This window comes from Oncorhynchus gorbuscha, linkage group LG17 (assembly GCF_021184085.1).
Source record: "Oncorhynchus gorbuscha isolate QuinsamMale2020 ecotype Even-year linkage group LG17, OgorEven_v1.0, whole genome shotgun sequence".
In the NCBI taxonomy this organism is placed as follows: domain Eukaryota; kingdom Metazoa; phylum Chordata; class Actinopteri; order Salmoniformes; family Salmonidae; genus Oncorhynchus; species Oncorhynchus gorbuscha.
The window spans coordinates 53,136,590-53,155,389 of NC_060189.1; the positions used below are offsets into that span (position 1 = coordinate 53,136,590).

General features: G+C 47.1%; 1 protein-coding gene across 9 annotated transcripts in view; it reads right to left on the reverse strand.

Moving 5' to 3' along the window:
• The window catches only part of LOC124001108 (teneurin-3-like), a 476,023-nt gene that overhangs the window by 118,323 nt on the left and 338,900 nt on the right, over window positions 1–18,800 (reverse strand). For all 9 annotated transcript variants that reach the window (XM_046307670.1, XM_046307668.1, XM_046307667.1 and 6 more), the window contains one exon: window positions 1,938–2,057. In XM_046307670.1, the coding sequence (XP_046163626.1) occupies window positions 1,938–2,057 (120 nt within the window). The remainder of the gene's footprint in view (window positions 1–1,937; window positions 2,058–18,800) is intronic.

Below are 18,800 nucleotides of genomic sequence, written 5' to 3' on the forward strand. Positions count from 1 at the left end.
CTGTGTGTGTCTGCGTGTGTCTATCTGTGTGTGTGTGTGTGTGTGTGTGTGTGTGTGTGTGTGTGTGTGTGTGTGTGTGTGTGTGTGTGTGTGTGTGTGTGTGTGTGTGTGTGTGTGTGTGTGTGTGTGTGTGTGTGTGTGTGTGTGTGTGTGTGTGTGTGTGCTCATGTCTATTTGTGGTAGTCCATTCATTCACGTCAGTGAACAAAGCCATAGGCTGTCACTGCAGATCGTTGATGGCTCCGGCTCACACAGAGAGAGAGAGGAAGAGGAAGAGGGAGAGGAGGCCAAGGTTAGTTGAAGGAGGAGAGAACGGAGGAGGGAGGGATTTTGTATTGATTAGAAGTGATGTGCTGAGTGGCGGCATGGCGGTGTTAATTAGTCTGTTATGATGAGGGCTGGAAGAGCTCATTAGATTGAGAGCGTTCATTACTTCCTCACGTTGATGTAAATACTATCATGTTAGCATGACCACTCCTCTTCCTCCTCCTCCACAGTGGCTTTTAGACTCTCAGTTCACCTCAGTTAGAGATCTGTCTGTCTGAATGGTGGTGACGGTCACTGTTCGAGAGAGAGAGAGAGTCCGAGATAAAATAAAAGAGAGCGATGGCCTGGTCTCAGAACTAAACAAGTATCAACCCAATTGTGTCCGCGAAGGTTAGGAGGGGGAGGAGAATGACTCTACTCTCCCCTGTACGGGGACACAAGCACTGGAGGGACAGGAGCACACGGGGACGCACGGACACCCATCAAATCACTGGCACCATCTCAAATGGCACACTATTCCCTAGACAGTAAACTACTTTGTACTAAAGACCTATGGTCCCTGGTCAAACGTAGTGCACTAAATAGGGAACAGAGTGCCATTTGGGACACAAGCTAAGCCTGTCTCACAGTGGGAGATGAGACGGCTAGTCCATTCTCTCCTCAGCTCGCTGCAATACTAGGTTCACTTTAGCCTGCACTCGGCCCAAATTAAGAAGAAAAGGTGTGTGATTATAGACTATCATAACTCGCGACCCCACTTCTCAAATGCCCAGGTCCCACTTTGGGTCCCGACCCATAGTTTAAGAAACCCTGCTCTCGTCAGCTCTCTGCTGCCCTGTCATAGACTTAGTTTGTAAGGTCAGTCCACTTCCAGATAAAGCCACTCTGTCTCACCTTAGCCTACAGAGACCAACACAGAGTCTGTACTACCTCAAATACCTGCAGTACTACCATCCCCTCTCCTCTCCACAGGGGATTCAGAGTGATGGTGGACATGGAAAAGGTGTGTGTGTGTGTGTGTGTTACAAAGGTGTATATGTGTTGGTGTGAGAAAGGGATCGATAGAGAGAAACATTGCTGTGTAAGACAGCTACGAAAAGTGTGTGTGTGTTATTAGAGCTGTAGTGTGTGTCCGATGAGGATACAGTGTGTGGCTGGAGGTCAGTGGCAAATAGAGTTTGATAGAGTGACTGCATTATGAAGTGTTCAGTGAGAGTGTGACTGGTAGTCTTCAGAAACGCGCGCACACGCACGGACACACACACACACCATTTGGCTGGTGGCTGGGCTATGCCTTTGGATAATGGGCCGGGATGAATGATGGCAGTGTGTGTGTGTGTGCGTGTGCGTGTGCGTGGGTAGAGTCTGCAAAACACTATCTTTAGACAGAGCAATCTGAGGACATTCACACTTTAAGAAGCTCTTTCTTTAGTGCTTCAGTGTTTAGTGAATAGATCAAACCACATGCAGATGTGAGAGGTGGTTTATCCCACTGGCTCTGCATTCTCCTTGGGTTTCTCCATACAGACACAAGCCCACCCACACAGCCACCATATAAACAGCACTAAAAGAAAGAGCTATAGGGTGGCAGGTAGCCTATCGGTAAAGAGCGCCAATGTGTGTGTGTGTGTGCGTGTGCGTGTGCGTGTGCGTGTGTTCTAGCCTCTTACCGTTATCAGCAGACAGTGCGGTGATGGTGTTGGGTGTGGTGTCTGACCTCCCCTGACCGTTCTCAAAGCCGTAGCCCTCTGTCCCCTGCATTTGCCAGTTCAGACCAAACAGATGCATGGCTACAGTAGGGGGAGAGAGAAAAAAAATGCTTGTTACTCTCAGTGGTCGAGGGCTTAACAACACACACACCATAAAGACAGTTTACCTAGCGGCGAGTCAGAGATGGGATGCCTAATCGAACTCTATCAGAAAAAAAGACAACAGGAGAAACATCCCTCCATCGATTATGGTTTGGGGTCTAACAAGCTCTCGGTTTGGCCGGACCCGCAGGTGTTGGGAGAGAGCTGGAGAGAGGGAGAAATGGATGTAGAGATGGATGGAGGAAGAGATGGAGGGAGGGAGCTCTCACCCCCCCCCCCTTTAAGATTTAGATGCACTATTGTAAAGTGACTGTTCTACTCGATGTCATAAGGTGAATGCACCAATTTGTAAGTCGCTCTGGATAAGAGCGTCTGCTAAATGACTTAAATGTAATGTAAATGTAGCTGGATGGAGGGAGGGAACTGGAGAGAGGAAGAGATGGAGGGAGGGAGAGATGGAGGGAGCTGGAGAGATGGAGGGAGAGAGCTGGAGAGAGGAAGAGATTGAGGGAGGGAGAGATGGAGGGAGAGAGCTGGAGAGAGGGAGAGATGGAGGGAGAGGTGGAGGGAGGGCGCTGGAGAGAGGGAGAGATGGAGGGAGAGATGGAGGGAGAGATGGATGGAGAGAGCTGGAGAGAGAGAGAAATGGAGGAAGAGATAGAGGGAGGGTGCTGAAGAGAGGGAGAGATGGAGGGAGGGAGCTGAAGAGAGGGAGAGATGGAAGGAGAGAGCTGGAGAGAGGAAGAGATGGAGGGAGGGAGCTGGAGAGAGGGAGAGATGGAGGGAGAGAGCTGGAGAGAGGAAGAGATGGAGGGAGGGAGCTGGAGAGAGGGAGAGATGGAGGGAGAGAGCTGGAGAGAGGAAGAGATGGAGGGAGGGAGCTGGAGAGAGGGAGAGATGGAGGGAGAGAGCTGGAGAGAGGAAGAGATGGAAGGAGAGAGCTGGAGAGAGGGAGAGATGGAGGGAGAGAGCTGGAGAGAGGAAGAGATGGAGGGAGGGAGCTGGAGAGAGGGAGAGATGGAGGGAGAGAGCTGGAGGGAGAGAGCTGGAGAGAGGGAGAGATGGAGGGAGAGAGAGATGGAGGGAGAGAGCTGGAAAGAGGGAGAGATGGAGGGAGAGATGGAGGGAGAGAGCTGGAGAGAGGGAGATGTAGGGAGAGATGGAGGGAGAGAGCTGGAGAGAGGAAGAGATGGGGGGAGGGCGCTTGGAGAGAGGGAGAGATGGAGGAAGAGATGGGTGGAGGGAGGGAGCTAGAGAGATGGAGGTAGAGATGGCGGGAGGGAGCTGGAGAGATGAGGGAGGGATCTGGAGAGAGGGAGAAATGGAAGAAGAGATGGAGGAATAGATGGAGGGAGGGAGTTGGAGAAAGGGAGAGATGGTAGAGATGGAGGGAGGGAGCTGGAGAGATGGAGGGAGGGAGCTGGAGAAAGGGAGAGATGGTAGAGATGTAGGGAGGGATCTGGAGAGATGGAGGGAGGGAGCTGGCGGGAGAGATGGAGGGAGCGAGCTGGAGAGAGGGAGGGAGGGATCTGGAGAGATGGAGGGAGGCAGCTGGAGAGAGGGAGGGAGGGAGGGATCTGGAGAGATGGAGGGAGGGATCTGGAGAGATGGAGGGAGTGATCTGGAGAGAGGAAGAGATGGAGCCAAGCAGTTTAGCGCATTAACATCAAGCCGGCCCTCTGGCTGGATATAATTCAATCCCACACTTTTCTCTCTCCTTCCCTCTCTCTCCCCCCTCCTCTCCATTTCACTCTCTCTCTGTCTCTGAGTGCTTCTGCGAGAAGCCACACTAAGAGTGAGGAGACAGTTTCTAGTTTTTAACACTGTTTCAGCGCTGTCTGGAGCTGTTTGGAGCCATCATGGCTGCCGAGGGCTTTAGTAGGAGCCAGACATGATGGAGGCCTGAGGACTGTGACTCATACTGTACTGGAGGGCCAGTAGCAAGTCTGGTGAGAATGACTGTTTAGTACAAACAACACACACACACACACACGTGTCAGTGTGTGTGTGTCCTGTGTGAGTAATAAGCCTGCCTGGCTGCACACTCTAGCTCTAATGAGGGGAGTTTAGTCGTGCACACAGCCCCCTGTGGATTTCTACCTGAACACACACTCACAACCACCTATAAATCACTATAAAAGTAGGGGATGTTGTTGTATACTGGCGCTGTGTGGTGGGGAGTATGTGTGTGTGTGTGTGTTCTGTATAAGTGTGTGTATTTGTGTGTGTGAGCTGGATCTAGGATATCTAGACGTTATAGATGGAGGAAATGGAAGCGACAGAGAGGGAGAGTAAGGGACAGAGAGAGGTCAAATGGTGGAGAGAGGTAGAGAGAGTGAGTGGAAGACGAGAGGTAGAGAGAGTGAGAGGAAGACGAGAGGTAGAGAGAGTGAGGGAAAGACAAGAGGTAGAGAGGATGAGGGGAAGATGAGAGGTAGAGAGAGTGAGGGGAAGAAGAGAGGTAGGGAGAGTGAGGGGAAGAAGAGAGGTACAGAGAGTGAGGGGAAGAAGAGAGGTAGAGAGAGTGAGGGAAAGACAAGAGGTAGAGAGAGTGAGGGAAAGACAAGAGGTAGAGAGGGTGAGGGGAAGAAGAGAGGTAGAGAGAGTGAGGGGAAGACGAGAGGTAGAGAGAGTGAGGGGAAGACGAGAGGTAGAGAGAGTGAGGGGAAGACGAGAGGTAGAGAGAGTGAGGGGAAGACAAGAGGTAGAGAGAGTGAGGGGAAGAAGAGAGAGAGAGAGTGAGGGGAAGATGAGAGGTAGAGAGAGTGAGGGGACGACGAGAGGTAGAGAGAGTGAGGGGAAGACGAGAGGTAGAGAGAGTGAGGGGAAGACGAGAGGTAGAGAGAGTGAGGGGAAGAAGAGAGGTAGAGAGGGTGAGGGGAAGACAAGAGGTAGACAGAGTGAGGTGAAGAAGAGAGGTAGAAAGAGTGAGGGGAAGAAGAGAGGTAGAGAGAGTGAGGGGAAGACAAGAGGTACACAGAGTGAGGGGAAGAAGAGAGGTAGAGAGAGTGAGAAAAAGACAAGAGGTAGAGAGAGTGAGGGAAAGACAAGAGGTAGAGAGAGTGAGGGGAAGACGAGAGGTAGAGAGAGTGAGGGGAAGATGAGAGGGAGAGAGTGAGAGGAAGACGAGAGGAGAGAGAGTGAGAGGAAGACGAGAGGTAGAGAGAGTGAGGGAAAGACAAGAGGTAGAGAGGATGAGGGGAAGACGAGAGGTAGAGAGAGTGAGGGGAAGATGAGAGGTAGAGAGAGTGAGGGGAAGAAGAGGTAGAGAGAGTGAGGGGAAGAAGAGAGGTAGAGAGTGAGGGAAAGACAAGAGGTAGAGAGAGTGAGGGAAAGACAAGAGGTAGAGAGGGTGAGGGGAAGAAGAGAGGTAGAGAGAGTGAGGGGAAGACGAGAGGTAGAGAGAGTGAGGGGAAGACGAGAGGTAGAGAGAGTGAGGGGAAGAAGAGAGGTAGAGAGGGTGAGGGGAAGACAAGAGGTAGACGGAGTGAGGTGAAGAAGAGAGGTAGACAGAGTGAGGGGAGGAAGAGAGGTAGAGAGAGTGAGGGAAAGACAAGAGGTAGAGAGAGTGAGGGAAAGACAAGAGGTAGAGAGAGTGAGGGGAAGACGAGAGGTAGAGAGAGTGAGGGGAAGAAGAGAGGTAGAGAGGGTGAGGGGAAGACAAGAGGTAGACAGAGTGAGGTGAAGAAGAGAGGTAGAAAGAGTGAGGGGAAGAAGAGAGGTAGAGAGAGTGAGTGGAAGACGAGAGGTAGAGAGAGTGAGAGGAAGACGAGAGGTAGAGAGAGTGAGGGAAAGACAAGAGGTAGAGAGGATGAGGGGAAGATGAGAGGTAGAGAGAGTGAGGGGAAGAAGAGAGGTAGGGAGAGTGAGGGGAAGAAGAGAGGTACAGAGAGTGAGGGGAAGAAGAGAGGTAGAGAGAGTGAGGGAAAGACAAGAGGTAGAGAGAGTGAGGGAAAGACAAGAGGTAGAGAGGGTGAGGGGAAGAAGAGAGGTAGAGAGAGTGAGGGGAAGACGAGAGGTAGAGAGAGTGAGGGGAAGACGAGAGGTAGAGAGAGTGAGGGGAAGACGAGAGGTAGAGAGAGTGAGGGGAAGACAAGAGGTAGAGAGAGTGAGAGAGAGAGAGAGAGAGTGAGGGGAAGATGAGAGGTAGAGAGAGTGAGGGGACGACGAGAGGTAGAGAGAGTGAGGGGAAGACGAGAGGTAGAGAGAGTGAGGGGAAGACGAGAGGTAGAGAGAGTGAGGGGAAGAAGAGAGGTAGAGAGGGTGAGGGGAAGACAAGAGGTAGACAGAGTGAGGTGAAGAAGAGAGGTAGAAAGAGTGAGGGGAAGAAGAGAGGTAGAGAGAGTGAGGGGAAGACAAGAGGTACACAGAGTGAGGGGAAGAAGAGAGGTAGAGAGAGTGAGAAAAAGACAAGAGGTAGAGAGAGTGAGGGAAAGACAAGAGGTAGAGAGAGTGAGGGGAAGACGAGAGGTAGAGAGAGTGAGGGGAAGATGAGAGGGAGAGAGTGAGAGGAAGACGAGAGGTAGAGAGAGTGAGAGGAAGACGAGAGGTAGAGAGAGTGAGGGAAAGACAAGAGGTAGAGAGGATGAGGGGAAGACGAGAGGTAGAGAGAGTGAGGGGAAGATGAGAGGTAGAGAGAGTGAGGGGAAGAAGAGAGGTAGAGAGAGTGAGGGGAAGAAGAGAGGTAGAGAGAGTGAGGGAAAGACAAGAGGTAGAGAGAGTGAGGGAAAGACAAGAGGTAGAGAGGGTGAGGGGAAGAAGAGAGGTAGAGAGAGTGAGGGGAAGACGAGAGGTAGAGAGAGTGAGGGGAAGACGAGAGGTAGAGAGAGTGAGGGGAAGAAGAGAGGTAGAGAGGGTGAGGGGAAGACAAGAGGTAGACGGAGTGAGGTGAAGAAGAGAGGTAGACAGAGTGAGGGGAGGAAGAGAGGTAGAGAGAGTGAGGGAAAGACAAGAGGTAGAGAGAGTGAGGGGAAGACGAGAGGTAGAGAGAGTGAGGGGAAGAAGAGAGGTAGAGAGAGTGAGGGAAAGACAAGAGGTAGAGAGAGTGAGGGAAAGACGAGAGGTAGAGAGAGTGAGAGGAAGACGAGAGGTAGAGAGAGTGAGGGAAAGACAAGAGGTAGAGAGGATGAGGGGAAGACGAGAGGTAGAGAGAGTGAGGGGAAGATGAGAGGTAGAGAGAGTGAGGGGAAGAAGAGAGGTAGAGAGAGTGAGGGGAAGAAGAGAGGCAGAGAGTGTGAGGGAAAGACAAGAGGTAGAGAGAGTGAGGGAAAGACAAGAGGTAGAGAGAGTGAGGGGAAGACGAGAGGTAGAGAGAGTGAGGGGAAGAAGAGAGGTAGAGAGAGTGAGGGAAAGACAAGAGGTAGAGAGAGTGAGGGAAAGACAAGAGGTAGAGAGGGTGAGGGGAAGACGAGAGGTAGAGAGAGTGAGGGGAAGAAGAGAGGTAGAGAGAGTGAGGGGAAGAAGAGAGGTAGAGAGAGTGAGGGGAAGACAAGAGGTAGACAGAGTGAGGGGAAAAAGAGAGGTAGAGAGTGAGGGGAAGAAGAGAGGTAGAGAGAGTGAGGGGAAGACGAGTGGTAGACAGAGTGAGGGGAAGAAGAGAGGTAGAGAGAGTGAGGGGAAGATGAGAGGTAGAGAGAGTGAGGGGAAGAAGAGAGGTAGAGAGAGTGAGGGGAAGACGAGAGGTAGAGAGAGTGAGGGGAAGACAAGAGGTAGACAGAGTGAGGGGAAGAAGAGAGGTAGAGAGTGAGGGGAAGAAGAGAGGTAGAGAGTGAGGGGAAGACGAGAGGTAGAGAGGGTGATGGGAAGACAAGAGGTAGAGAGAGTGAGGGGAAGAAGAGAGGTAGAGAGTGAGGGGAAGAAGAGAGGTAGAGAGAGTGAGGGAGAATGTGTAGGGTAAGCTGAGGGAATCCTCTAGCAATTAGGGCCCGGAGGCCAGAGCGTTTTCAACCAAAGCCCACCCACAGTTCAACCAAGCCTCCTCCTCCCTCTCTCTCTCTTTCTTTCTCTCATTAAATTAGAGTGGTATGGTGCTAGGGAGGGCCTCCTGCGGTGGGCAGGACTAGAGGGTCATGGGAGAGAAGTTGGCGGATCGACACCAAGCTTCTAGAGTGGAGCATGCTGGGAGGCTTAAGGCTCCTCAGGGCAACCCTCAGACAACCTTTACACAACCACAAGACAACCGTTAAACAATGTTGAGATATCCATCTCTGAGCTAGGTTCACCATAACAGCATCAAAGACCTTGAGCTTCAAACACGCGTCTCTGCACCTCTGAGAGAAGACATATAGAGATAGAACGAGAGCAAAAGGGAAACATTGGAAGACCAGGCGGACAAAGAGACACATGTGTGGAGGTGGATGGATATTGGAGTCTTCAAAGCATTTCTATTTGCTAAAAGGTCAACCTTTTCAGACTGAGAGGAAGTCACGAGGCTGGTGGAGCTCTCATTTAGCAGGACTTTCTTTAGAAAGACAACCATTAGGCATCCGTCTACACGTTCATTCACTTTGCAAATGTTCATTGTAATACAGAATGCCGCTACTTCATTCATGATAGTTTAGCTGTACAAAATGTGCAAAATGGATGCAAATCCACCCCACAGATATACAAGTCTGCTGTTGCATGTCCGTTGTAATATCATTCTGGAATTTTCAATCCATCTGTGAAGCAGTAATCGAAGCAGCGGATTGGACAGTGAGGAGACAGACAGAATGTTCTGGTGCTTCCCTCTCTTAGAGGCTTTGATTTACAATATTAACAGGTGCAGGACTAATTGGCCAATAAAATTCGTACAGAAAATAACAAACAGGACGTTGACAAAGAATTGAATAAATCAAACACATTCTCAGTAGAAACTATTCAGGCAACAACTCACTGTCTCGAACAAAACTCAGGTATAACTCTACTCTAGCCAACCTGTTACCTGTCCAGCCTGCTCTCTCCCAGGTATAACTCTACTCTAGCCAACCTGTTACCTGTCCAGCCTGCTCTCTCCCAGGTATAACTCTACTCTAGCCAACCTGTTACCTGTCCAGCCTGCTCTCTCCCAGGTATAACTCTACTCTAGCCAACCTGTTACCTGTCCAGCCTGCTCTCTCCCAGGTATAACTCTACTCTATCCAACCTGTTACCTGTCCAGCCTGCTCTCTCCCAGGTATAACTCTACTCTAGCCAACCTGTTACCTGTCCAGCCTGCTCTCTCCCAGGTATAACTCTACTCTAGCCAACCTGTTACCTGTCCAGCCTGCTCTCTCCCAGGTATAACTCTACTCTAGCCAACCTGTTACCTGTCCAGCCTGCTCTCTCCCAGGTATAACTCTACTCTAGCCAACCTGTTACCTGTCCAACCTGCTCTCTCCCAGGTATAACTCTACTCTAGCCAACCTGTTACCTGTCCAGCCTGCTCTCTCCCATGTATAACTCTACTCTAGCCAACCTGTTACCTGCCCAGCCTGCTCTCTCCCAGGTATAACTCTACTCTAGCCAACCTGTTACCTGTCCAGCCTGCTCTCTCCCAGGTATAACTCTACTCTAGCCAACCTGTTACCTGTCCAGCCTGCTCTCTCCCAGGTATAACTCTACTCTAGCCAACCTGTTACCTGTCCAACCTGCTCTCTCCCAGGTATAACTCTACTCTAGCCAACCTGTTACCTGTCCAGCCTGCTCTCTCCCATGTATAACTCTACTCTAGCCAACCTGTTACCTGCCCAGCCTGCTCTCTCCCAGGTATAACTCTACTCTAGCCAACCTGTTACCTGTCCAGCCTGCTCTCTCCCAGGTATAACTCTACTCTAGCCAACCTGTTACCTATCCAGCCTGCTCTCTCCGAGGTATAACTCTACTCTAGCCAACCTGTTACCTGTCCAACCTGCTCTCTCCCAGGTATAACTCTACTCTAGCCAACCTGTTACCTGTCCAGCCTGCTCTCTCCCAGGTATAACTCTACTCTAGCCAACCTGTTACCTGTCCAGCCTGCTCTCTCCGAGGTATAACTCTACTCTAGCCAACCTGTTACCTGTCCAACCTGCTCTCTCCCAGGTATAACTCTACTCTAGCCAACCTGTTACCTGTCCAACCTGCTCTCTCCCAGGTATAACTCTACTCTAGCCAACCTGTTACCTGTCCAGCCTGCTCTCTCCCAGGTATAACTCTACTCTAGCCAACCTGTTACCTGTCCAGCCTGCTCTCTCCGAGGTATAACTCTACTCTAGCCAACCTGTTACCTGTCCAACCTGCTCTCTCCCAGGTATAACTCTACTCTAGCCAACCTGTTACCTGTCCAACCTGCTCTCTCCCAGGTATAACTCTACTCTAGCCAACCTGTTACCTGTCCAGCCTGCTCTCTCCCAGGTATAACTCTACTTTAGCCAACCTGTTACCTGTCTAGCCTGCTCTCTCCCAGGCAAAAGCCAACTGAGCACCTAAGTACTCTCTCCAGGAACTCCTTTCAACTAGGAATGTTCCATTATGATAGCCCCAAAACACATTTCTACCATAAATGAGTAATTACCCATGGACATATATAATAAATAACGGTTTTACATAAACACACACACACACACACACACACACACACACACACACACACACACACACACACACACACACACACACACACACACACACACACACACACACACACACACACACACACACACACACACACACACACACACACACACACACACTTCAATAACTTGTGCCATGACTTCTACTTTAAGTCACAATACACATTCATGAAGTAATTCACCCCGGCGACAATTCATCACTTTGGTTATTCCCGTCAACCAATAAATGTTCCTCGATGACTCGTAGACAAATTTGCCTCATGCATCATGCACACCGGCACTTCAACAGATAAACACACGAGGTCGGTTAAATGATATGATTATACTCTATCAACACTTAGATTGTAATGCTAGTAACATATTTCACATTACTGGAGTATGTACGTTTAAATGGGCCGCTTTATACACGGTAGAAACGTTGTTAACAAGTTAGATTGTTTTAGTAAGTGGCGTGCACAACAAACACTCGACTTTGGCGCCTTAAGTCAAAGTATTGCTGGCAAGCGGAATGCGCTACTCAATCCCACATTGTCTTTGGTTTCAGGACTCTTGACTTTACCTTGAAGAGATACAATAAAGAGTCTTTCTTCAACCAATCATTTGTTTCAGTGTCGTTGTCTACAAGTCATGGACATGTGCACCATGACACCACCTAACCAAGGTTTCAGTCTAATGCTTCCAAAGCAGGGAAAATATGGGATGTCAGTGTTTTCCGGAATGATTCCCAGGGCCGGAATTCTATGAATGAGAAATCAGGCAGGAGAATTCTTCCTAAAACTCTGGAGAGATGGGAGATTTGTTAACACACACAGGGCTACACCGGGGAGAAGAGCCCATTGAGATTTTGGCCATTTATTTCCCGCTGGAGAAAAGCGTGTGTATGTGGGTTTTGGTGGTGTGTGTGTGTGTATGTGGTTTTTAAGTGGTGTGTGTGTATGTGGTTTTTAAGTGGTGTGTGTGTATGTGGTTTTTAAGTGGTGTGTGTGTATGTGGTTTTTAAGTGGTGTGTGTGTGTGTGTGGTTTGTAAGTGGTGTGTGTGTGTGTGTGTGGTTTTTGGTGGTGTGTGTGTGTATGTGGTTTGTAAGTGTGTGTGTGTGTGTGTGTGTTTTTGGTGGTGTGTGTGTGTGTATGTGGTTTGTAAGTGGTGTGTGTGTGTGTGGTTTTTGGTGGTGTGTGTGTGTATGTGGTTTTTGGTGGTGTGTGTGTGTATGTGGTTTTTGGTGGTGTGTGTGTGTATGTGGTTTTTGGTGGTGTGTGTGGTTTTTGGTGGTGTGTGTATGTGTGGTTTTTGGTGATGTGTGTGTGTGTGCATCTGTTGTTGCAGATGGGTCTGCATGGCCCCAGTTGAAGATAGTGAAGAGTGAATGGGGGATAAGGAGAGCTGGTGTGTGAGGGAGAGACAGGTGGGAATTGGCACACACATGTACACATACCTGTCTGTCTGTCTGTCTGTCTGTCTGTCTGTCTGTCTGTCTGTCTGTCTGTCTGTCTGTCTGTCTGTCTGTCTGTCTGTCTGTCTGTCTGTCTGTCTGTCTGTCTGTCTGTCTGTCTGTCTGTCTGTCTGTCTGTCTGTCTGTCTGTCTGTCTGTCTGTCTGTCTGTCTGTCTGTCTGCCTGTGTGTAAGAGCTGTCTGTGTATACGTGTCAATCATAGTACCCACAAGGAGAAAGCAGATGCTTTTGACAGACCATGCTTTCTATTAGTGTCTATGGAGGCCAAATGCATGTGTGAGAGAGTGTGCGGGGGTGTGTGCGTGTACACGTGCATGTGTGAGAGAGTGTGCGGGAGTGTGTGCGTGTACATGTGCATGTGTGAGAGAGTGTGCGGGGGTGTGTGCGTGTACATGTGCATGTGTGTGTGTAAACTACTGATGGTCTGCTCTATTTGTTTGCCCATGTTCCTTACACTCTCAAACAATCACAATAACCACCACAACAACCACTACAAACACCACCACAACCATAACAACCAAAACAACAACCTCAACGACAACCAAAACAACCTCCAAAAGCACAACAACAACCACAACCACAACAACAACAAAAACCACAACAACCACAACAACCACAACCACAATCATGTAAACTTCTCCAGGGAGGTTCAAGGCCACGATTGATATCAGCACCTTTCACAAATCATACCCAGTTCTGATTGGTTCATTCTCAAGTGTGTGAAGCACACCGTGTTGCTGTCCTCCTTTTGCACTATTCATGCATTTGTGTTGTTGTCAGTCCTGAATTTGTTTTTCGCCCGAAAATAAAATGTCCCCAAAGCAACACAGCCCAGTAAAATATTTGAACACAATCAAATGTTTATTTGATTTAAAAAAAACATACAACAATGAACTTCCCTATTCAGTGAGAAAGATAAGAACAAAGGTGAAACAGAGCGAGAAAGAGGAACTCACTCCTAGCATAAAATAGTCGAGGATCTAAATGTTGCATTTAAAAGTAGGCCATGATAGGAAGAAGTCATGCATTTCTCTCCCATCTCTCAGTTACACAACTGATGCCATAACTAGTAAAAGTGATATCTTTCCTCCCAGGTCTCTTTGTAAATCCAATGTGTCTGAAAGTGTTCCTCTGTATATGTGAAAAGCAATGCAGTATTTATGGGTGGCTGGGGAGGACGAGAGTGTTTTCAGGGGTTGGGGGGAGAGAGAGAGAGAAAGAGAGAGAGGGAGGGATGAGACAGAGAGGGATGAGAGAGAGAGAGAGAGTGAGAGAAGGGAGGATAAGAGAGAGTGTGAGGAAATAGAGAAGGGGGAGAGGAAAAGTGTTCAGAACAAGACCCCTACCATCTATTTGGCATCTCCAGGTGTTGACCCCAAACATCCCTTTATCTACAGTAGCACTGTGTGTGTGTGTGTGTGTGTGTGTGTGTGTGTGTGTGTGTGTGTGTGTGTGTGTGTGTGTGTGTGTGTGTGTGTGTGTGTGTGTGTGTGTGTGTGTGTGTGTGTGTGTGTGTGTGTGTGTGTGTGTGTGTGTGTGTGTGTGTGTGTGCGTGTGTGTGTGTGTTGGCCTAACTACCATCAACCTTTTCCATCCATCCAAGTGGGGTCTTAAATAATTAAGAGCAGGTTGGCAGAGAGGGATGGGGAGAGTGTGAGAGAGATGTAGAGTGAGAGGGGGAGGGAGAGTGAGAGAGAGAGAGGGACGGAGAAATATAGTGTGTGAGAGACGTAGAGAAAGACGTGAAAGCATGTTCGTGTAGAGATAAGAAAAATCTCTGTGTGTGTATGTTTGTGTGTGTCTGTATGTTTGTGTGTGTGTGTGTCGCTCTCCTTAGTTGCTATGTGGACATGTATAGACTGAGCAGACAGGATATTGGATCACAGATACCTGCTATTCTCCCCTAACACAGCTACAGAGAGAAATACATGCCTTATGAGTCTCTATTCTCCACTAACACAGCTACAGAGAGAAATACATGCCTTATGAGTCTCTATTCTCCCCTAACACAGCTACAGAGAGAAATACATGCCTTATGAGTCTCTATTCTCCACTAACACAGCTACAGAGAGAAATACATGCCTTGTGAGTCTCTCACTATGTCCCAAATGGCACCTATTCCCTACATAGTGCACTACATTGGGCCATACGGGCCCTGGTCAAAAGCAGTGCACTACATAAGCAATAGGGTGTCATTTGAGAACTGTCAGAGTGTGTTGAGTGGTCATTCATGACAGGCTCTAATATACTGTCTATTGCTCCTCCTCAACCTTAAAACTACCAGCATTTGGTGACAGGAAAGTCATAGTCCTCTGTGCTGAAGTACCATACAAGGTTGGTGTTGGTGTTACATTTGTTACATTTATTTACACTTTGCACACACACACACACACTCACACGGTAATGATAATGAAAACACTTTGCACAAACGTGTGTGTTAGTGTGTGTGTTTTAAAGTTAGTGTGTGTTAGTGTGTGTGTGTTTTAAAGAGTGTGTGTTAGTGTGTGTTAGTGTGTGTGTTTTAAAGTTAGTGTGTGTGTGTGTTTTAAAGTGAGTGTGTGTGTGTTTTAAAGTTAGTGTGTGTGTGTTTTTAGTGTGTGTGTGTGTTTTGTGTTAGTGTTTTTAGTTGTGTGTTTGTGTGTGTTTTAAAGTGAGTGTGTGTGTGTTTTAAAGTTAGTGTTTGTTAGTGTGTGTGTGTTTTAAAGTTAGTGTGTGAAAGTGTGTGTGTTTTAAAGTTAGTGTGTGAAAGTGTGTGTGTTTTAAAGTTAGTGTGTGTTAGTGTGTGTGTTTTAAAGTTAGTGTGTGTGTGTGTGTTTTAAAGTTAGTGTGTGTTAGTGTGTGTGTGTTTTAAAGTTAGTGTGTGTTAGTGTGTGTGTGTTTTAAAGTTAGTGTGTGTTAGTGTGTGTGTGTTTTAAAGTTAGTGTGTGTTAGTGTGTGTGTTTTAAAGTTAGTGTGTGTTTGTTTTAAAGTTAGTGTGTGTTAGTGTGTGTGTGTTTTAAAGTTAGTGTGTGTTAGTGTGTGTGTTTTAAAGTTAGTGTGTTTTAAAGTTAGTGTGTGTGTTTTAATGTTAGTTTGTGTTAGTGTAATGACAATGAAAACACTTTGCACACACGTGTGTGTTTTAAAGTTAGTGTGTGTTCTAAAGTTAGTGTGTGTGTTTTAAAGTGAGTGTGTGTGTGTGTTTTAAAGTTAGTGTGTGTTAGTGTGTGTGTATTAAAGTTAGTGTGTGTTAGTATGTGTGTTTAAAGTTAGTGTGTGTGTGTTTTAAAGTTAGTGTGTGTTCGTGTGTGTGTGTTTTAAAGTTAGTGTGTGTGTGTTTTAAAGTTAGTGTGTGTTAGTGTGTGTGTGTTGTAAAGTTAGTGTGTGTTCGTGTGTGTGTTTTAAAGTTAGTGTGTGTGTTTTAATGTTAGTTTGTGTTAGTATGTGTGTGTTTTAAAGTTAGTGTGTGTTAGTGTGTGTTTTACAGTTTTATCCAACTGCTTACACACAAAATCTTTTCATGTCACACGATTTTTGAAACCTCTCACTCAAAGTGCAAAACTACACACCAAATATCCAAAACCATAAGCTATTTCTCAGCCTTTGACTCAGTTGTCAATTGCATAAAAACACTTTTTTCAAAACACTACACACAATTATCTACCTAAAACACAAAAATCTAACACGAAGTGACTTGCTTTCCTTTTCCAAACACAACCAATCAAAATGCTACACTTATTCACCAGGTCACACACACACTCCTCACATGTGCAAACACTAATATCAAATCAAATTTTATTTGTCACATACACATGGTTAGCAGATGTTAATGCGAGTGTAGCGAAATGCTTGTGCTTCTAGTTCCGACAATGCAGTGATAACCAACAAGTAATCTAACTAACAATTCCAAAACTACTGTCTTATACACAGTGTAAGGGGATAAAGAATATGTACATAAGGATATATGAATGAGTGATGGTACACAGCAGCATACAGTAGATGGTATCGAGTACAGTATATACATATGAGATGAGTATGTAGACAAAGTAAACAAAGTGGCATAGTTAAAGTGGCTAGTGATACATGTATTACATAAGGATGCAGTCGATGATGTAGAGTGCAGTATATACGTATGCATATGAGATGAATAATGTAGGGTAAGTACATTAGAGATTTCATCTGGGGAGAAAGGGGAGAAAGAGGTCAGAGCACAGGGTAGGGCAGTGTGAGCAGAACCAGCGGTGTCGTTTGACTTAGCAAACGAGGATCACATATGCATATGAGATGAATAATGTAGGGTGAGTAACATTATATAAGGTAGCATTGTTTAAAGTGGCTAGTGATATATTTACATCATTTCCCATCAATTCCCATTATTAAAGTGGCTGGAGTTGGGTCAGTGTCAATGACAGTGTGTTGGCAGCAGCCACTCAATGTTAGTGGTGGCTGTTTAACAGTCTGATGGCCTTGAGGTAGAAGCTGTTTTTCAGTCTCTCGGTCCCAGCTTTGATGCACCTGTACTGACCTCGCCTTCTGGATGATAGCGGGGTGAACAGGCAGTGGTTCGGGTGGTTGATGTCCTTGATGATCTTTATGGCCTTCCTGTAACATCGGGTGGTGTAGGTGTCCTGGAGGGCAGGTAGTTTGCCCCCGGTGGTGCATTGTGCAGACCTCACTACCCTCTGGAGAGCCTTACGGTTGCGGGCGGAGCAGTTGCCGTACCAGGCGGTGATACAGCCCGCCAGGATGCTCTCGATTGTGCATCTGTAGAAGTTTGTGAGTTCTTTTGGTGACAAGCCAAATTTCTTCAGCTTCCTGAGGTTGAAGAGGCGCTGCTGCGCCTTCTTCACGACGCTGTCAGTGTGAGTGGACCAATTCAGTTTGTCTGTGATGTGTATGCCGAGGAACTTAAAACTTGCTACCCTCTCCACTACTGTTCCATCGATGTGGATATGGGGGTGTTCCCTCTGCTGTTTCCTGAAGTCCACAATCATCTCCTTAGTTTTGTTGACGTTGAGTGTGAGGTTATTTTCCTGACACCACACTCCGAGGGCCCTCACCTCCTCCCTGTAGGCCGTCTCGTCGTTGTTGGTAATCAAGCCTACCACTGTTGTGTCGTCCGCAAACTTGATGATTGAGTTGGAGGCGTGCATGGCCACGCAGTCATGGGTGAACAGGGAGTACAGGAGAGGGCTCAGAACGCACCCTTGTGGGGCCCCCGTGTTGAGGATCAGCGGGGAGGAGATGTTGTTGCCTACCCTCACCACCTGGGGGCGGCCCGTCAGGAAGTCCAGTACCCAGTTGCACAGGGCGGGGTCGAGACCCAGGGTCTCGAGCTTGATGACGAGCTTGGAGGGTACTATGGTGTTAATAGCTTAACTGATCACTAACCAATCACTGCTTTACTGTAGTATAGGCTTATAAATAGGTCAAAGGTCAGATTACCTGTTTTGAACAATGGATGCCAACAATGGACAGAGAGCAAGAGGAGTAGGAGGGAGAGGAAGAGGACGAGGGCAAAGAAGAGAAGGAAGGAGAGGCATCTCTAATGAGATTAGGGCAAAATTTGTTGATCATGTGATCAACCACGGTTTGACCATGAGAGAGGCTGGACTGAGAGTCCAGCCCAATTTGAGTCGATTTACAGTGGCGTCCATAATTCAAACCTTCAGAAATGAGAACAGGTATGCAACTAATGACTATTTTAGCATTACAGTAATGTACTGTAAAATACGTATGACTTCATAGTATTGCATAAACATTTGTAACTCTAAGCCATCCATTTACTGCACTGCATTGAATGAATGAGGTTGGTTATCATGCTGTACTACATTTTGTTGTACTTTGTTTACAGTTCCTATGCTGAACACATACTGTGTTTGAATTCTGTACAGAGTGGAAAGGCAAAGACATCATGGAGGACGAGGACACTTGTTTACAGATGTACAAGAGACTGCAATTATAAATATGGTCTATGTGGGGACATAGAGGTTGCCTCTGTCCAAGGTTGGATACGCCATGTTAGGAGATTCTTCCCTCGATGTTTGGCAAGAGAAAACGTATCCTGTCCCTACCAATTCCTGTACTGCCCCCTTGGGACGCCACACACACAATTGTGTTCTTTACTGTATTCTAAAGAATATACTTTTGGTTTACATATGTTTATGGTTTTGTTGTATGCTACTGTATACAACAGTAATGTTTGGCCTAATAAATATTTTCTGTTTCTACATTGCATTGGTGTTTACAGTGTACTTGTTACCCCTCTCAGCCGATTACTTTCACTGTAGAACATTGTATTGAAATGTAGATATAAGCCTATGAAAGACCAAAGAGCTTTAGATTTAGAACAACAGTGTTTACATGGTATATCCAAAAATGTACTATTATGAAAGCAGTGTTTGCCATTTGATGCAAATGCTTCATTCTGACATGTGTTTATGGCATTTTGAATGCAGTGTTACATTTTGAAGGAGATGTGAGGCATTTTGCATTTTGTGGGTGCAGTTTTGGGAATTGTGTGTAGTTTTGAAAAAAGGAGACAGTTTTGAAAACTTGTGTAAGCAGTTGGAAAAAACTGTAATGTTAGTTTGTGTTCGTGTGTGTGTGTTCTAAAGTTAGTGTGTGTGTGTGTTCTAAAGTTAGTGTGTGTGTGTGTGCGTGTTTTAAAGTTAGTGTGTGTGTGAGTGTTTTAAAGTTAGTGTGTGTGTGTTCTAAAGTTAGT